Source organism: Antrostomus carolinensis, unplaced genomic scaffold (assembly GCF_000700745.2).
Source record: "Antrostomus carolinensis isolate BGI_N321 unplaced genomic scaffold, ASM70074v2 scaffold5366, whole genome shotgun sequence".
Taxonomy (NCBI): domain Eukaryota; kingdom Metazoa; phylum Chordata; class Aves; order Caprimulgiformes; family Caprimulgidae; genus Antrostomus; species Antrostomus carolinensis.
Window position 1 is genome coordinate 39,415 of NW_010322398.1, and position 14,719 is coordinate 54,133.

The window sequence follows — 14,719 nt, forward strand, 5'->3', positions numbered from 1 at the left end:
CTAGAGGGTTTTCAAGACTCCACTCGAACTTGAGCGCCTTAACAGATAAATTCATAATAAGTATCACTTGTATGCAACAAAATTAATCAGAAAGGACCCAATGCTTAGTTTGAATAAAGCAATCCAACATACAGAGAATGCCTCAGCAATGCAATGAGCAAAGAAACCTCAGGACACAAGTGTATGCCACTACCTGCAGAAGACAGGCAGATATTATCCTGATACTCGCTGTGTTAACATAAATATGAAGCTTTTCTTCCCTCATTTAAAACTAACAATGTTATATTTAAACTTTTATCTGATTACCTAGTTTGGAAAATAAACTTATTTGTGAAAGAGAGGCTGTGGAAGGTGAAAGGGCACATAAGTGTCCTACTGTGTGAACGGTGTAAAGCTTTGCAGTTCCACTGCTTCACCGTAGTGGATTACATAAATTCATACATGTATATATATATACGTCTAGATATGAGTATATATGTGCATGCATTTATATAAATATATATTTAAAAGCACATAAAAACCCCTGAGGGACTCTGAAATGTGGAATTGCGACATTCATCATTCCATCATTGCATCAGCTGAGCAGCCTTTATTTATTCCTCTTACATTGTATCAATCAAACTGAAAGAATCAAAAGTATTTAATGAAGATATTTATCTGGACAGAAGACTTCCTTGGCTAACAATTTCTTCCTTACCTGAACCAGCTGTGGGAGGTATTCTAACAATTCATCATTTGTCAGATTTTCTATTTGTTGGACTGCTCTTCTGCGAATATCTTGATCTGGAAAACTAGAACAAAACAAATAGATATCATTAAGAGCTACTGATCCACTGCAACTCTCCTGAGCTCTCACTGATATCAAATGTTATAAAAGTAGGTTTTCTCTCAAAATGGAATAGCCAAAAAAAAATCACCTAATTTGCTTTACTGTAACAAGAGTCAGGAAACACATCACAGATAACTTGATTGGACTGACTGTTCCAGTGTCATACAGGGGAAAAAAAAACCCCAAACAAATCTGATCTTCAAATACCTTCTGTTAATTTGAGCTATCACATGCTGTAATTTCCTTTATAAGTACTGAAATATGAATCCTACTTAACTGAAATAAGAAATTTCCATGCCACGGGAACTTTTTAGTAATCACTTGAAGACTTCTTCTGTTCTGAGCAACAACACAAAAGCTTGAAATTTCCCCCACAAAAAGGGATCACTTCAGACAATTTATTCCAATGTCAGCTCTTCGTATCATATCAACACAAAAAATATTTTTTAAACAGAAATAATTTTGAAATGGAAAACATGCTTTCTTTTCAGTTTTTCTAAATAAATAAATAATAAATTAGTAAAAAAGTCAATACCTTCCCCAAGAAAGGCTTCAAGTCAGTGAAAAAGCCATTTTTGATAGGAAAATGTTGAGGCATTCAGCACAAGCTGTATTCTCATCAAATTCTGGTTGGAACCAGAGTGGCTGTAGCCTAATACAGATTTTGTGATGGAGCTCTAACCGTGAAAATGATAAAAGAGGAGCACAATATGTAGCAGCTATGATAAAACAGGGAAAAAAAGGCTGAATAAAAAATCTGGTCAAAACATTTTTCTTTAAAAAAGAAAAGGAATGAAATTTTGGTGTAACTTGACTGATCAAAACTGACTCTTAACATTTTCTCTCTTTTTAAAGAAAAAAACCCCAAAAATATACAGTGTTTTGTTTAATATTTGAGAGCTAAAAAATAATTTTTAAGGACTTCTTTTGAAAAAAATAAAATACAAAAATAATTTCTACATTTTCATGTGTTGCATTTGTGACAGTAATCATGACACACTGAGAATTTCATGTACACCGAAGTTGCCTAGATTGGTTCACAGTTACCTGTTCTGCTACTGCCCTTGCTTTCACAAGGAAGGGAACAGATGTGCTCTTCTGTATATGCCTGCTATGTGGTGTCACCGTTAATTGTTAGTATTTGAAGCTTGTCCATTACCATCCCGAGAGTCTTTTCTGTCTTCTCCTAAAGTAAACTGGAAATGTTCATACAGACCTTTCTGCCACCAGAGCTGCAAGAATGGTCATCTCTGCCAAAGGGGCAAAACATGTCTTCAAACAACACCCCAGTCAATTAGACATTGTTCAAAAGAGCTGCTGGGCTTTGACTGAGTTTTCTGAGGGCAAGTACCTGCCCCACAAAAAGCAGTGAATCCCTCCCCTCTGAACTGATACGGCTATTAGGCTCTTTTGAAAAAATCTCTGATTTGGCAGTCTAGGCATCCATAAAAATGATTAATAAAGGACACAGATTATCCTGTCAGTTTGCCCTGGAGAAAGACCACTGAAATCAGAACTACTGTGTATGGCAGAAGATGTCATGAGGCCACCAGTATTATTGCTTTATGAGCCCAACACAATAACAAACTGTTCTCTTCCCAGCTTTTGCCAACAATATATCCACTAGAAAAATAAATCAGAAGTGAAACACAGGAGACCGCAGCACATTTGCAGCAACGACTGCTCATTGCTATCAAGAGAGAAAGAGAAGAAATTGTAAAGGTAAGTGCTCAGAAGTGTAATGGCACCTGCAGCTCTGAATTTGAGCTTTTAAGTTCAATAAAACAAGCTGAAGCAAAACAATATGTACACTTTGATCACTGAATCAACTACATGCCATCAAATAAAAATGTGGATATTTTGAAAAGAAGTGTCTAAGAGTTGGACCTACTTGAAAGGCTTCTGTGCTGCAGTCAGCTGCCACATGTAGCACTTTCAAATCCCCTTTTAACAATGCAGTTCAGGTCTGATTTTATTATTTTGTTTGTCTGTTATGGTAGGTATTTGATGATGTTTTCAATACAGTTTATAAGTGTTTGTATAATGCTGAGAAGGCCTTGATGGTGAGAGAGGGAATACGGTATAAATAAATTATCATGATAGCCCCAAATTAGCGCAATTTGTAAGAGTTTTTTTGTTGTTTATTTATTCTAGGCAATTAGGAATACAAAGTTGTTACTTTAATATTCACATGGCTATTTAGAACAAAACCCATTTGAAGAAGGACTGCATATTAAAAAAAAAAAAAGATCCCTTTCATATCATACAATCTTCTAATTACACAATTGCTCCAAAGGCCTGTGTACCAAGCATATGCAGATAACATGGAAATTAGTCTTTCCCTTTCTCTTCTTGCCTAGTTCAATAGGCTACTGAACAGTGAAATGTGCTCTATACAAGCACCAAGTCAAGCAGAAAAATGTTATTACTTAGCTCCTGCTTGTCCTTACTAGCAGCCAACATTTGAATATATGCAATGCTATGATAAAAGAAACTCCTGTATTTTTTCCAGCTAAACAAAGAACGATAAAATTATTTCAATCCCAACCTTTCCAACAGTTAACATTTGATTTGTTTAGAATTAATACAGCTCTAGTTTTGACTTACAGCAAATCATCTAAGTTAGCAAAAGTATCTCTAAGGAGATGTGATTAGAATAACAATAAGCTCAAGTGCATAGGCACTGTGGTGAAAAATCTACAGGATAGTTCTCTTCAGGCAACATGGCTCTTGTCACTCTTTCAGAATGAGATTCTGCTAATTTGTTGGTCCTGGTTACTAAACTGCTCCCTTCAACTTGTAAATCTCAAGGTCAGCTTGAGGCCGAGTTGAATGTTTTTGAAAGAACGGGCAGTTAACACATTCTCTCAACTACCTGACAATTTGTCAAGCCCTAGATGTCATATCCATTGCTCTCTTGAATTTCAATGTTAGTCAAAGCCACAGGTACTACAGAAAAATATTTAATTCTATTTGTTTTACTCCTTATATTTGCATTTGAGAAAACACTTCACATCCTCAGAAACACTAGAACTATAGCAAATAGTTATGAACCCAACCAGTATTACATGGTGCTTACACTAGTCACGCTTACATACATTAGTTTATTTGCTAAAAGCCAATAATAGGGTAAGGTCTAGAAGCAGATCTGAGTAAAAAAACCCTACCCTTTACATGCCTGGAAGCTATGCCATCTTGTAGCCTGGTAATTAATTAGGGCTAGAGGGGTTTTTCCAGTAAATAATCTTGCAAATGTTTGAGTGTTGCATCAAATCTGATTTTAATAATCCATAAATTAGTCTTGATTAGAGGACACAATTAATTGATTTTTTTGGCTTTGTGACTCATTGCAAGAGAAATCACTTCAGACCTGAGAAAAACAGCTTCATAGTAGAGGACAGCTGATTTCCAGGGCTTGCTACAATGAATAGGTAATTATTTACACATACTGAAAACTCTGGAAGCAGAGAAGTGAGATGACTGTACCACAACAAATTCAATATTCCAGTCTTTAAGGGTACTTTCCTAAGAAGAAGCTCATCTGTATCAGAGCTCGTCTGTATCAGACCAATTTTGCAAAGGATTTGAACGATAGATTATCAGGTTCCTGACATGTGGCCTCTGATAATGGCTTCAGACAGGCAGGAGATTTAGAGACTCCCCTAGATGATTTATGGTTGTCACCAAAATCTCTGAGAATTTATCTAGGGAGGGGGAAAAAAAAAGGCAACTTAAAAAAAAAGCCTTTAACAATGCTTGTATGATTCTTTCTTTGCATAGTTCCAAAATGGTAATTTTCATCCAGGTTCCCAATTACTTCTAGCTGTATTCTTTTTCTTGACAAATGACCTATTGGTCAATAAATAATTAAGCTAACAGAACTACGGTGTTCCTCATTCATTTGCCCAACTGCATTGTAACATGTTGTAGCTTTTCTTTCTTTTGGCTGTTTTTATTTGTCTTCTCTTCAGGTAACGAGTTCTCCACAGAGAATGGGACTTCTTATAAGTTTCATTCAGGTTTACACACAGAGTGACACTAATTAAAAATAAACAACATGTAAATGATAGTTGTCAAGTCCAGTCCTTAGCAATAGGTCACACTATGCAGGACTCCAAACTTTCACTTCACAGCTCATCTTGCAACCCGGATTTTCCTGAAATTAGGAAACTGATTTCCTTTGATACTTAAGCTCAACACCCCTTTTTCTGTTTTGTTCTCCCCTCTCTGCATGATGGCAATGAATGACACCCACCCATTCTATAACTTCTGTCTAAGTAGCTGTAGAATGTTAGGTTTCCCTTGAGACTTTAAGATATTTTCTGTAAAAGTTGAATTTTGAGCTAGATGAGCATAGATTACCATTTGCTTTAGAAGTAAGAACACCTTACAGTCTCTGATTCTTTTCATATAGCTAGCCAGTAGGGAGCTATTTGTCTATCTGTACCTTTAAGCTAAATCAGATTTAAACAGAAAACTAAGTGCTGCTGAGGCATCCTGTGGATTTGTGAAATTCTCTTGAGATTTTAGCATCTGCTAGTGGTGACTTGATTGTAAATGGGAAATAGATGTGCATTTCCTTTTTTTACAGTTTTATTATCCTAATTTTATTGAACTGTCTTCAATAAATATCTTCCTCATGTAGGAAGATATTTGTCAGGTAAAAAGAACAGTATTTTTCACTACATTTTCTAGAATGTGAGCATCTCTGTAAAGAACAGAATGGCCTTTCACGAGCCATCTTTTAAGTTAGAGGTTTATAACATCTCACATATTCCTGCAATTCCCTTCACATTTTAACTTGTGTTCCATTTTCAAAAAGAAAAACTCCAGGCCCATGAAATGCATGTTATTGAGTCTGGTAGAAACAAGGAAGGCTGAGCTAGCAAACCTATTGGAATGAAGATATCAATTAAAAACAAAAAAACCCCTCTAAGTAAAAGATATCACATCACTGACAGGTGTAACTGGGCCAGGAGAGAAAGTATGGAAGAACTGTTTAAAAGAATAGACAGACAAGTTTTGGGTGGTAGTTTAAGTATTTTAAAAGTAATAAGACGTGAAGAGAGAGGAAAATTAAAGAATAATCATTAAGGAATGCCTTTAGTTTTAGCAGAGAAATAAGACTAGCAGGGCTATTTGCTTTCTGTTGGTGATTTTTTTTCATTCCTCTGAAGGCTTCTAAAGAAAAGACTGCATGAGTGTATGAAAATTAAAAAACTGCAAGGACTAAAAGAAAGTACAGAAAGATAACAAATATGGACAGTAAAAAGAACACTGGATTTTCAAAATTTTCCAGTTGAAAAAGAGTAATATATTCACTCCTCACTGTGATAAGATATGCGAACCCTTCCCACTCCCCCTCGCTGCAAAGCTCCTGGTCAGATACACTAGTTATTGCTTTGGCTGATCAACTGGCAGACGGGTCTGTAGAATTAACTCACAGAAAATGTGCTTTACATAATGCTTATGCATATTTTCTAAAGGAAATTCTGACTAAACCAACTAGTAATAAGTTTAAGATGTCATGGACACCATATAGTGAACCATATCCTAGGAGAGAATAGGATAGGAAGAAACTAACAAAAACCAGTTTTCCTTTTGAAACCTGTATGATCTAGAAGGTTCTTCCCAACCCAGAGGCAAACTTGGTTCCCTATTACATTGAAAACTTGATTATTTATACATTAAACCTCCTGATTAGATTGCACATTTATGTATAGAAGGCATACCATATCCTACATAGTTATCTGTTGTTAGTTGACTTACTATAGCTGTCTATTGCAGTACTTCCATATATTTCTGCCAAGAAAGCTGAACATAGTTGAAAGCAGTGAAAAAAAAATAAATTAATCACTTTATAATGCTTAAAATGAAGAGTTGTCTATTCCTAACAACGCATACATCTCCACATAAGTTATCACTAAATTTCATGTACATTACTACAAAGCAGTTTTAAAGCTTTATCAGTAGCTCGTTCTGTTCAAAGTATCAAATTAATTGTAGACTGTTGCTTTGTTCTTATCATATTTCTTTGCATAAGTCTGTGTTTGCTCTCCACATTTATATACCACTACAGCCTTTTCAACCAAGTAAGATGCAAACAGGCAAGATATGCTCAAGCTGTATCTGTTTGATAAATACTCTGTTGGACATTCTGTTGTGGACTCTCAGGGAACAGTTTAAATTGTGCTTTTATTAGAACAATGACAATCTGATTCAATATTTCTAAATCAATTTGGCTTTCAAAATGTAAGAACAAAATCTGGCTTCAAGCTATCACATTTTATTATAACTATTGGTTAGAAAATGAGTTTCGTATATATTGGTATACATCCTAACCTCTGAAACTCAATAGATACTCTGCTACATAATGTGAAAATCAACAACAATATTGTGAGAGTCAAAGGCTGAGGGATGCTATAATCAAAACAGTATCTTCTCTGGTCAAGGAGAGGTAAGAGGAGTCATTTCTTCTATTCCACCTGCTTCATGCAGGGGATTAAGTGAGGTAGCATAAAACTCCTCTGACACCTTAATGTCTGATCTCAAAATTCTCTGAATTGGCACATGGTTTTAAAGGAATGGCCTCTTCTGTGCACTCGCCCTGACAAAGCTAGAATTTAGCAGGAAGTTTCTGGGAAAAATTGTTAAGCCAACCAGGGAGGTTATTTCTTCACCTCCACTACCTACTGATAAATGATCTCTCTTCAGAATGGTTGCAGCCTTGAGCACTACTGGAAAATGACATACCTCCGTTGGTGGTTCAGTTTCCTGATTCCTAGCCACAATACCTCACAGGGCTGCACTCTAGATGTGCCAGAAAAACAAGGTTGGAGCAAACATTCAGCTCTTTGGGTTAATGAATATATTTTGGCTTTCATTTCCAATAATTTGAATAGCAAAATGACCTGACAAAAACTCATACGTGCGGTTGTTCTATACATACACAAAACATTGGCATGTTAGCAACACATCATAAATGATGGCATTTCTAACACCGCCTTTCGTTTCTTTCTGTCAACCAGAAAATTGCCTGAATAAACAAGTCTGCTGGTGTCATTTACCTGGCTAGTGTGCCATGCAAAGTAGATACAGTTATAGAAAGCTCTAACTCCACTAAAGCTTGGCTTTATACCAAACTCAGTAAGTGAAGTCAATGGGAAAATGCACAGGGCACTAATAAGCAGCGCTGAGGAGGAGGGACCAGCTCTATCCTTCTGCCTTAGGGAGAATTTTATTTTTCAGGCAACAACTTATAATCACTCTTCCCTGAAATTAGAGGTAAAACTAAGAGCGTTAAATCTTATTCTACACTTCCCCCTGCCACCCTCTGCATCCCGTCTTTATCGATTAAAGAAACATTCATCGTTTTTTAATTTATTTTTTTTTTTAAGTGTTGGCTTCTGGATCTTTAAGAATCAATGCACTTGCTGCAAGTACTGGATGCAAGGTTGCTACTAAGCTTATCTGTGAAATGTACCATGATTGTGTTTCCAATTTATGAAAGCTCTTCCTTTCCACTGCATAAATGAGTATGTTATCATGTGGCTGCCTTGAGATGTGCCTGCCAAGTGAAGAACATAAGCAAGAGAGACATGTTCAAAGAACAAGAAACACCTATTAAATTGTACATTTAACTGTGTAGCAAACAAAACAATTCAAAAATTTCAGCAAGTTGCAAAGAACATTCTAACTCGAGATGATTGATAGGAGGGCTTGATATGATGGGCCATGATACCTCTCCCCAAGCTCTGTATTGCTGTTTTCTAATCCAGGCAATGAGGTAGCACCTCCAATGATTTTCATTTCTTTATCCTTGCAAAAGTGAGCTTGAGCTTAATCATCAGGACAGATGCTTCTTTTTCCCTCTGAGAAGAATAATTTAGAGTCCTCAGCTCAAGGTTTGCGAAAGTGACTACTGATTTTGAGTACCCTCTCTAAATTGTATAAAGAGTAAGCACATGCCTGCAGGAGGAACTCAGGTTCTCCTTAAGGCACTGCAAACTGCACTTCCAGCAAAGGAAGCATCCAAAATTTGGAGTGATTGGAAACTCTCGGTCTCCTTTATGGTATTGCTAACAATGTGGTAAATTGTGGCACATAAAAATGATACAACACAGAGCTGAACTGTGGATCTCCTTGCCACAGGATGTTCTGAAAGTTGAATGTTTACATGGCATCAATTTTTATTTGAATAAAATTATAGAAGAAAAATGCAAGAGGGCTCTCAAACTAAAAAAATTCTACCAAACGAAGTCTCTGACCTGCAGATTATTGGAACTTGGGAAAGTAGCACTGTATCATTATGTTTGGCCCATTCTCATTGTCTTCCCTAGGTACCTTTTGTTGGTCATCACTGAAGACAGGACGCACTAGACCGATTTTTGGTCTGAGTGCAACTGCTCCTGCATTCTTGCATTACGTTCTCAATACATGTAGACAAAGATCAGCTCTAATTTATTTTACTTACTTATGATTTAACAGTGATGGTAACCCAAGTCCTTAAAATAAACATGAATATATAAAGAGCATTTCTTTTATATTCTGCTCATGTTTTATATGAACATGGATCTTTCAGCTGTGTCTCAGTAATCTCAAGAAATCATAGCTGTTTTGCGGATGACAGAAGTGAAGAACCAAGTTGATGAATTGTCAGCGTCAAACATAATGCAAGATAGAGTTGAATGAATCTTCAAAAACAGATCAGTTACAGAGCTCACAATCCAAAGTTAGTCAAGGTAATGGTGAAGGAAAGTCGAACCCTATCCAGTGCTACTTTACTTTTTAAAATGATTGAAATCTGAGAAAAAGAGAACCAAGAGAAGAAAGCTCAGAAATCCATTTATATGGAAAGCACTCCTCTCCTTCAACACACTCTCTCAATTTGCATATACGTGTCTCTCAGCAGTTAAATCATGCAACCTAGACATCTCTGAAACTAGACATCTTTAAGGAAATGTAATCCCTGTTTCTGAAGGTTAGCTTCCCAGTTTTTCAGGCACCTACAAAATATTGTGGATATGTGAAGGACGGAAAACTTTTTTTAAAAGAATATTTGTACTGTGATTCAGAACTTCTTTGTAGTATTAGCATGAAGCAAAAAAAAAAAAATCAAACCAAAACAAACCCAAAACTAGATTTATATTATCTTTTGTGAGAAAGAAACTAAAGGGACAAACCAACTAAGATGTTGATCAGAAGTACTTGTTCTTTGGCGTCACTGCAGGTGCCAGCCACTCCCAGCAGTGGCACTAGGAGAGACAAAGTGATGACATCTTCCCACCTTTTCACGCCAGCACTTTGTGGTAGTCAGGATGAACAGTGTGTACATTGCATCCACTGCACAGTGAGAAGTTCTTTGACAGGCTGAGTCATATTAAATATGCTGTGAAGCTCCTGACCTGACTGATATTCTGCACCACACCCTGATGCAGAGCGGCATCTTCAAAGAACAATCAAGCTGTTCATTTGCAGAAATGCAGAAACAAAATTTGACAAAAGGTCTGAACTGGAAGCCTGGCATGCTCTGACAAACCATCTCAAAGTCTCTTGCTACTCTAGGGTGTGGGAGACACCACATTGCCCATATACTTCTTTCTACATTGTTCTTTTATAAATGAGAAATGGATTCTAATAATTTAATAACGGTAAATCAGATAATATGCTACAGTATCTGATCTTTCAGAATCTTTGCTTCTATCATTCCCACTAAAAGTAAAAAAGACATAAATGCAAACATGCAAAACTGCTAATAGTTCAGATAGAAACCTGAGACACCTCCAGAGAGAAACAACTATTGACAGTCAGTTTTATATTATTAAATAACTATTTTTTAATAATGTGGAGCTGAGTATATACAGTCTTTTCTCAAGTGAAGCTTTAGGGGAAGTTTTTTTCTTTTTTTCTAAAGGTACAACATAGAACAGAGATTGCAAATCAAGTGCAGCTTGTGCTTACCCAGACAAAGAAGAGCTTGATAAACCAAATTTGCTCAACCATTTCATCTAGGTGTTTGATGTTTCCACAGGTAGATCACTTAATGCAAAATACCTCTCAAGCTTTTGAAGGAAATGTAACTGCTGACACAGATTCTGTCCCCTGACATCATAGGTAAGTATCTCCAATATCGAGAAAGCCTTCTAACAAATAGTCAGTTACCAGTGTAAGAAGTGGGGGTGGAACATAAGGCATAACAACAGAATTTATTCCAAGTGTGGGGAACTAACTTCAAAGTTTTATCCTAACTAACTGAATCTGCTATAGAGAATTAAATACTCTTTTCACTATCCTGAGAAACAGAAAACCTTCTCAGCCAAGGAAGTAGGGCTAGCACGTTCAACTCAAGGTCATCACAAGAGTTGCAACTGTATGTTCACTTTGAAACAGGGACAGAAGCGAAAGCCCAGTCAGTGAACCAAAGCACGATACTGTGCTGAGCAAACTGAAGTGCTGAACTAATCAGCACATGATCATTCCTCTTATTATTATTTTCCTACTTGGTTCATTTTCCCTTACCTGAAAGTCAGAAGCCCAAGTGCCTCCAGAGGGTTAAAAAATCTCCATCTCCTCAACACGCCATACATTTCTGATACAGTTGTTTGATCCCAGCTGGGTGCACTGCCCAGTACCAGAGGAAGGGAGCAATTTTGATCATTGCAGTAGGAACGATAAAACCATAAGATTCTTCTCTGTTGCTCTGAGAGTCTAGAAAAGAAGATTAGGAATTCAGTTTGAAATTAAAACCACCTGGAGCTTTGTGTAGCAACACACTTTATTGTACAGAGGGGCGAAGTCATACAGTACACTGCTTTTTGGCTAAGTATGTGTTTTCCTTGGGGTAGGATATCATCTTCTGCAGACCAGTTTTTATAAGAAAAGTGATACTTATACTCTGGATCTGTCAGCCTTGGGTCATATAAAAATGAAGTGTCAAAAGACACACATATGTGGTTATTTCACTTCCCAAGCACTCTCATTTTTTTCTTCTCTACTCTCTCTGTTGTTGATGTTGTTTGTTTGTTTGTTTTTACTGGGGTTTTCTGACAGAGACAAAGGTAGTGCAGATATCATCAGATAAATTATTGTTACATCCATCTGCTACACATCATCTCTAACTAAGTACTGTAATGACAAGACACACAACACTGCTAGCCATAGGTTTCGCTCCTGCCCTTGCTTTGACTCTTTAATGCAGGTGTGTCTATTTTTAGTGTATTTGGATTTGAAACAGGGTTTAGGTACATTTATGCACATACACAAGAACATGAGCGTATGTGTGCACACACAAGGCCTGTGATTATCCCTAGCACTGGTATGACTTTGGAAAGAGGAAGGAAACCTCTCAGCAACTTCTATGTCTGTTCACAAGGCCTAGCATGCCGTGCTTCACTGTACTCATACCAAATTCCTCACTGAGATATTAAATATCTAAATGACGTATTAGTCAGTCATCACACCATATTTCACCACAGTGAGAAATGCTTCAGGATATTTTTTTACTATATGTACACTTGGATTTGTCAACAGTTCAGATGTTTTTGCCTCATGCATATTAAATCCTAGGTTTTGATACCATTGGAAAACAGAAAAAGAAATTCCCTGTGGAAAAAAAAAAAAAAAAAAAAAAGCTCAGAAAAACTCCTTAATTTGACATCAGAGCCTTCAAAAGTAAGCTTTGAGAGTGCAAACTGATCTCCAGTTCACACAAAGCATTACTGAAACCAAGAGGAACATCAATTTTCTTGGTCATATTTGACCAGATTGGTGATCCACCCACTTAATAACGTAATATAACTGTGACTTTAAACAGACTTAGACATTTTAAAGCAAGGCGTGAGAAACCTTTTAGAAGGCAGTAAGTAAACAGCTTGCTTACAGTCAAGCATTTAATTATCCAGATGTGTAAGCAGGGCTCAGAATCCAAGTGTTTACATTCTTTCCAAGGTCTTTTTCCCTCTATTTTCAATGTTTTAGGACATTCTTAGCCAAAAAACTTAGCCCTGCTCTGTCAAAATTATAGCTTTCACAACTCATAGCAATAAGTTCCTTTGGCTCTGAATGCACCGGAGAACTTTTACTCTTTGCAATTTTGAATTGCCAAGCATTTAGCAACAGAGAGTGGCAGTACAGAGATGGGCATGTTTTTTAATGTCACAAGAGTGAATGTTTCTTTCCTTCCTTTAGGAGAATAAGCTCATAAATGTATGCAGAAGATGAACCTAACTGTGATACAAATTCTGTCATGAATTTTACTTTTAGTAATCATTTCAAGAAAAGTATCATTTTGGTAACCATTTCAAGAAATGTTTTCAGAATTCACAGCATGTCTACTGTGAAAACAGATAGATGTCTTTGTGTGAAGAAGTCACATGCAGAAAAAGAGAGATGAAAGTAGGTCTAAGACTTTATTGCTTGTCTTGTTTTCTTATGCATTTAGATGGTATTCTGCAGGACAGTTCAGCTAAAGGACCCCTTTGTATGTTGACTCTAAACAGAGATTTAAGCTTTCAAACAGCATCCTTCAAACTAGACAATCTGTTGTTCAGATTAAAGCAGCCAAAGCCTCTACTGAGCTTACAAAGGGAGATAAGAAATCTCTCCTTGTATCAGGTTTTCTAAATAACAGATTTCTGCCTCTGACTTTACTCTGGAGGCAATGCTATTTTTTTTTAGTTTCCATGTTTTAAAGATCAGAGAATAAATTAAATATTGGGTGGGATGGGGCTTGTTAAGGTTTTGATTTTAAGTTTCTTAGCTGTAACAAAATTCTACATATACATGTAAGAGGACATTGAAGATAGATGGTAAAAGTATTTTGCATACATATAGCATATGAAGATTGTTACATTAATAAGGACATTTCACTGGCTCAATAGATATAAGATGCTAATAGACCCCCTTTATTGATAAAAATGCACTTTATGTTTTTTTAGGTAGAGTTGTATCTAAATTTCCTTCTATTAACAGCTATATGAAAATATATAGCCTTCTACTCAAGAAAATAAAAACAATATATCTTAAAACCTAAATAATTCAGTAGCTTTCAGTTTAGAAGTTTTCATTAGTCCCTTTAGCTAAATGAAGGAAACAACCTCTGTGAAAGATTTGTTAGCTGGTCTTAATCACTACTTTTTTGTGGGGGAAATGGCAAAAAAAAAAGAGATTAAATGCTTCTGAGCTGTTTTTGTTGTTCATGTTCAGTACTAAAGCAGAACAAGACAAAAGGCAAAAAGAAGAAAGCGCAGCAAAGCTACCAAATGCAAATTTCTGTCCCCTGGCACCAATTCACACTTGCAAGATTCTCTCCCATGGACAGACTAGCAAGGTATGCAGTATCACCACACTTTTTTAGACCTGGTTCACTATTCACCCAACTAGAAGTAGCCTCTCTAGTCACAATTCAGGGCAACGGCACTCCAGTGACAACAGGTAGGCCAGCCAGATTATCACCAGGTAGAGTGGCAAAAAGGTAAAGAAAAAGTGAAGCTGAAAGAGAGGAAAAAGTAAGATAGAAGGAAAGCAATGAACCAGGGATGAAAGATGGGAGAAATAAGACTGTCATCATCCTGGCTTCAAACTGGTCTCTGATCCTTACACTGGGAGCCACTGTGCACAAGCAGGCTGTATTATGTTCAAAGAGCAGCTATTATCTCAGATAGCTAGTTTTCCGAGGCTTGTATTTCAAACACATTAATCCTAAAGGGAATCAAAGGCTCACATTTTTTCAGAAGTCAGCCAAAGTGGCTGGCAGTAACTAATGAATTCGATTGGTTCCTCCTCTCTTGCCTGGTTTGGTGATGATGCCAAAGATCACACAGCAGCACACTGTAGGGCTGTGAGGAGCACCAGAGCCATATGGTGAAGTTCATTTGCTTCTGTCCCATTGAT

The 14,719-nt window shown here is 36.7% G+C and overlaps 1 protein-coding gene across 1 annotated transcript in view; it reads right to left on the minus strand.

The window, feature by feature from the left end:
* Window positions 1-14,719, minus strand: part of LOC104526684 (phosphatidylinositol 4-phosphate 3-kinase C2 domain-containing subunit gamma) — a gene marked incomplete at both ends in the record, with an annotated part of 96,493 nt that overhangs the window by 38,515 nt on the left and 43,259 nt on the right. The window contains 3 exon segments of the mRNA XM_010170218.1: window positions 1-37; window positions 698-791; window positions 11,348-11,536. The exon segment at window positions 1-37 is cut by the window's left edge and continues 8 nt beyond it. Coding sequence (XP_010168520.1) covers window positions 1-37; window positions 698-791; window positions 11,348-11,536 — 320 coding nt within the window.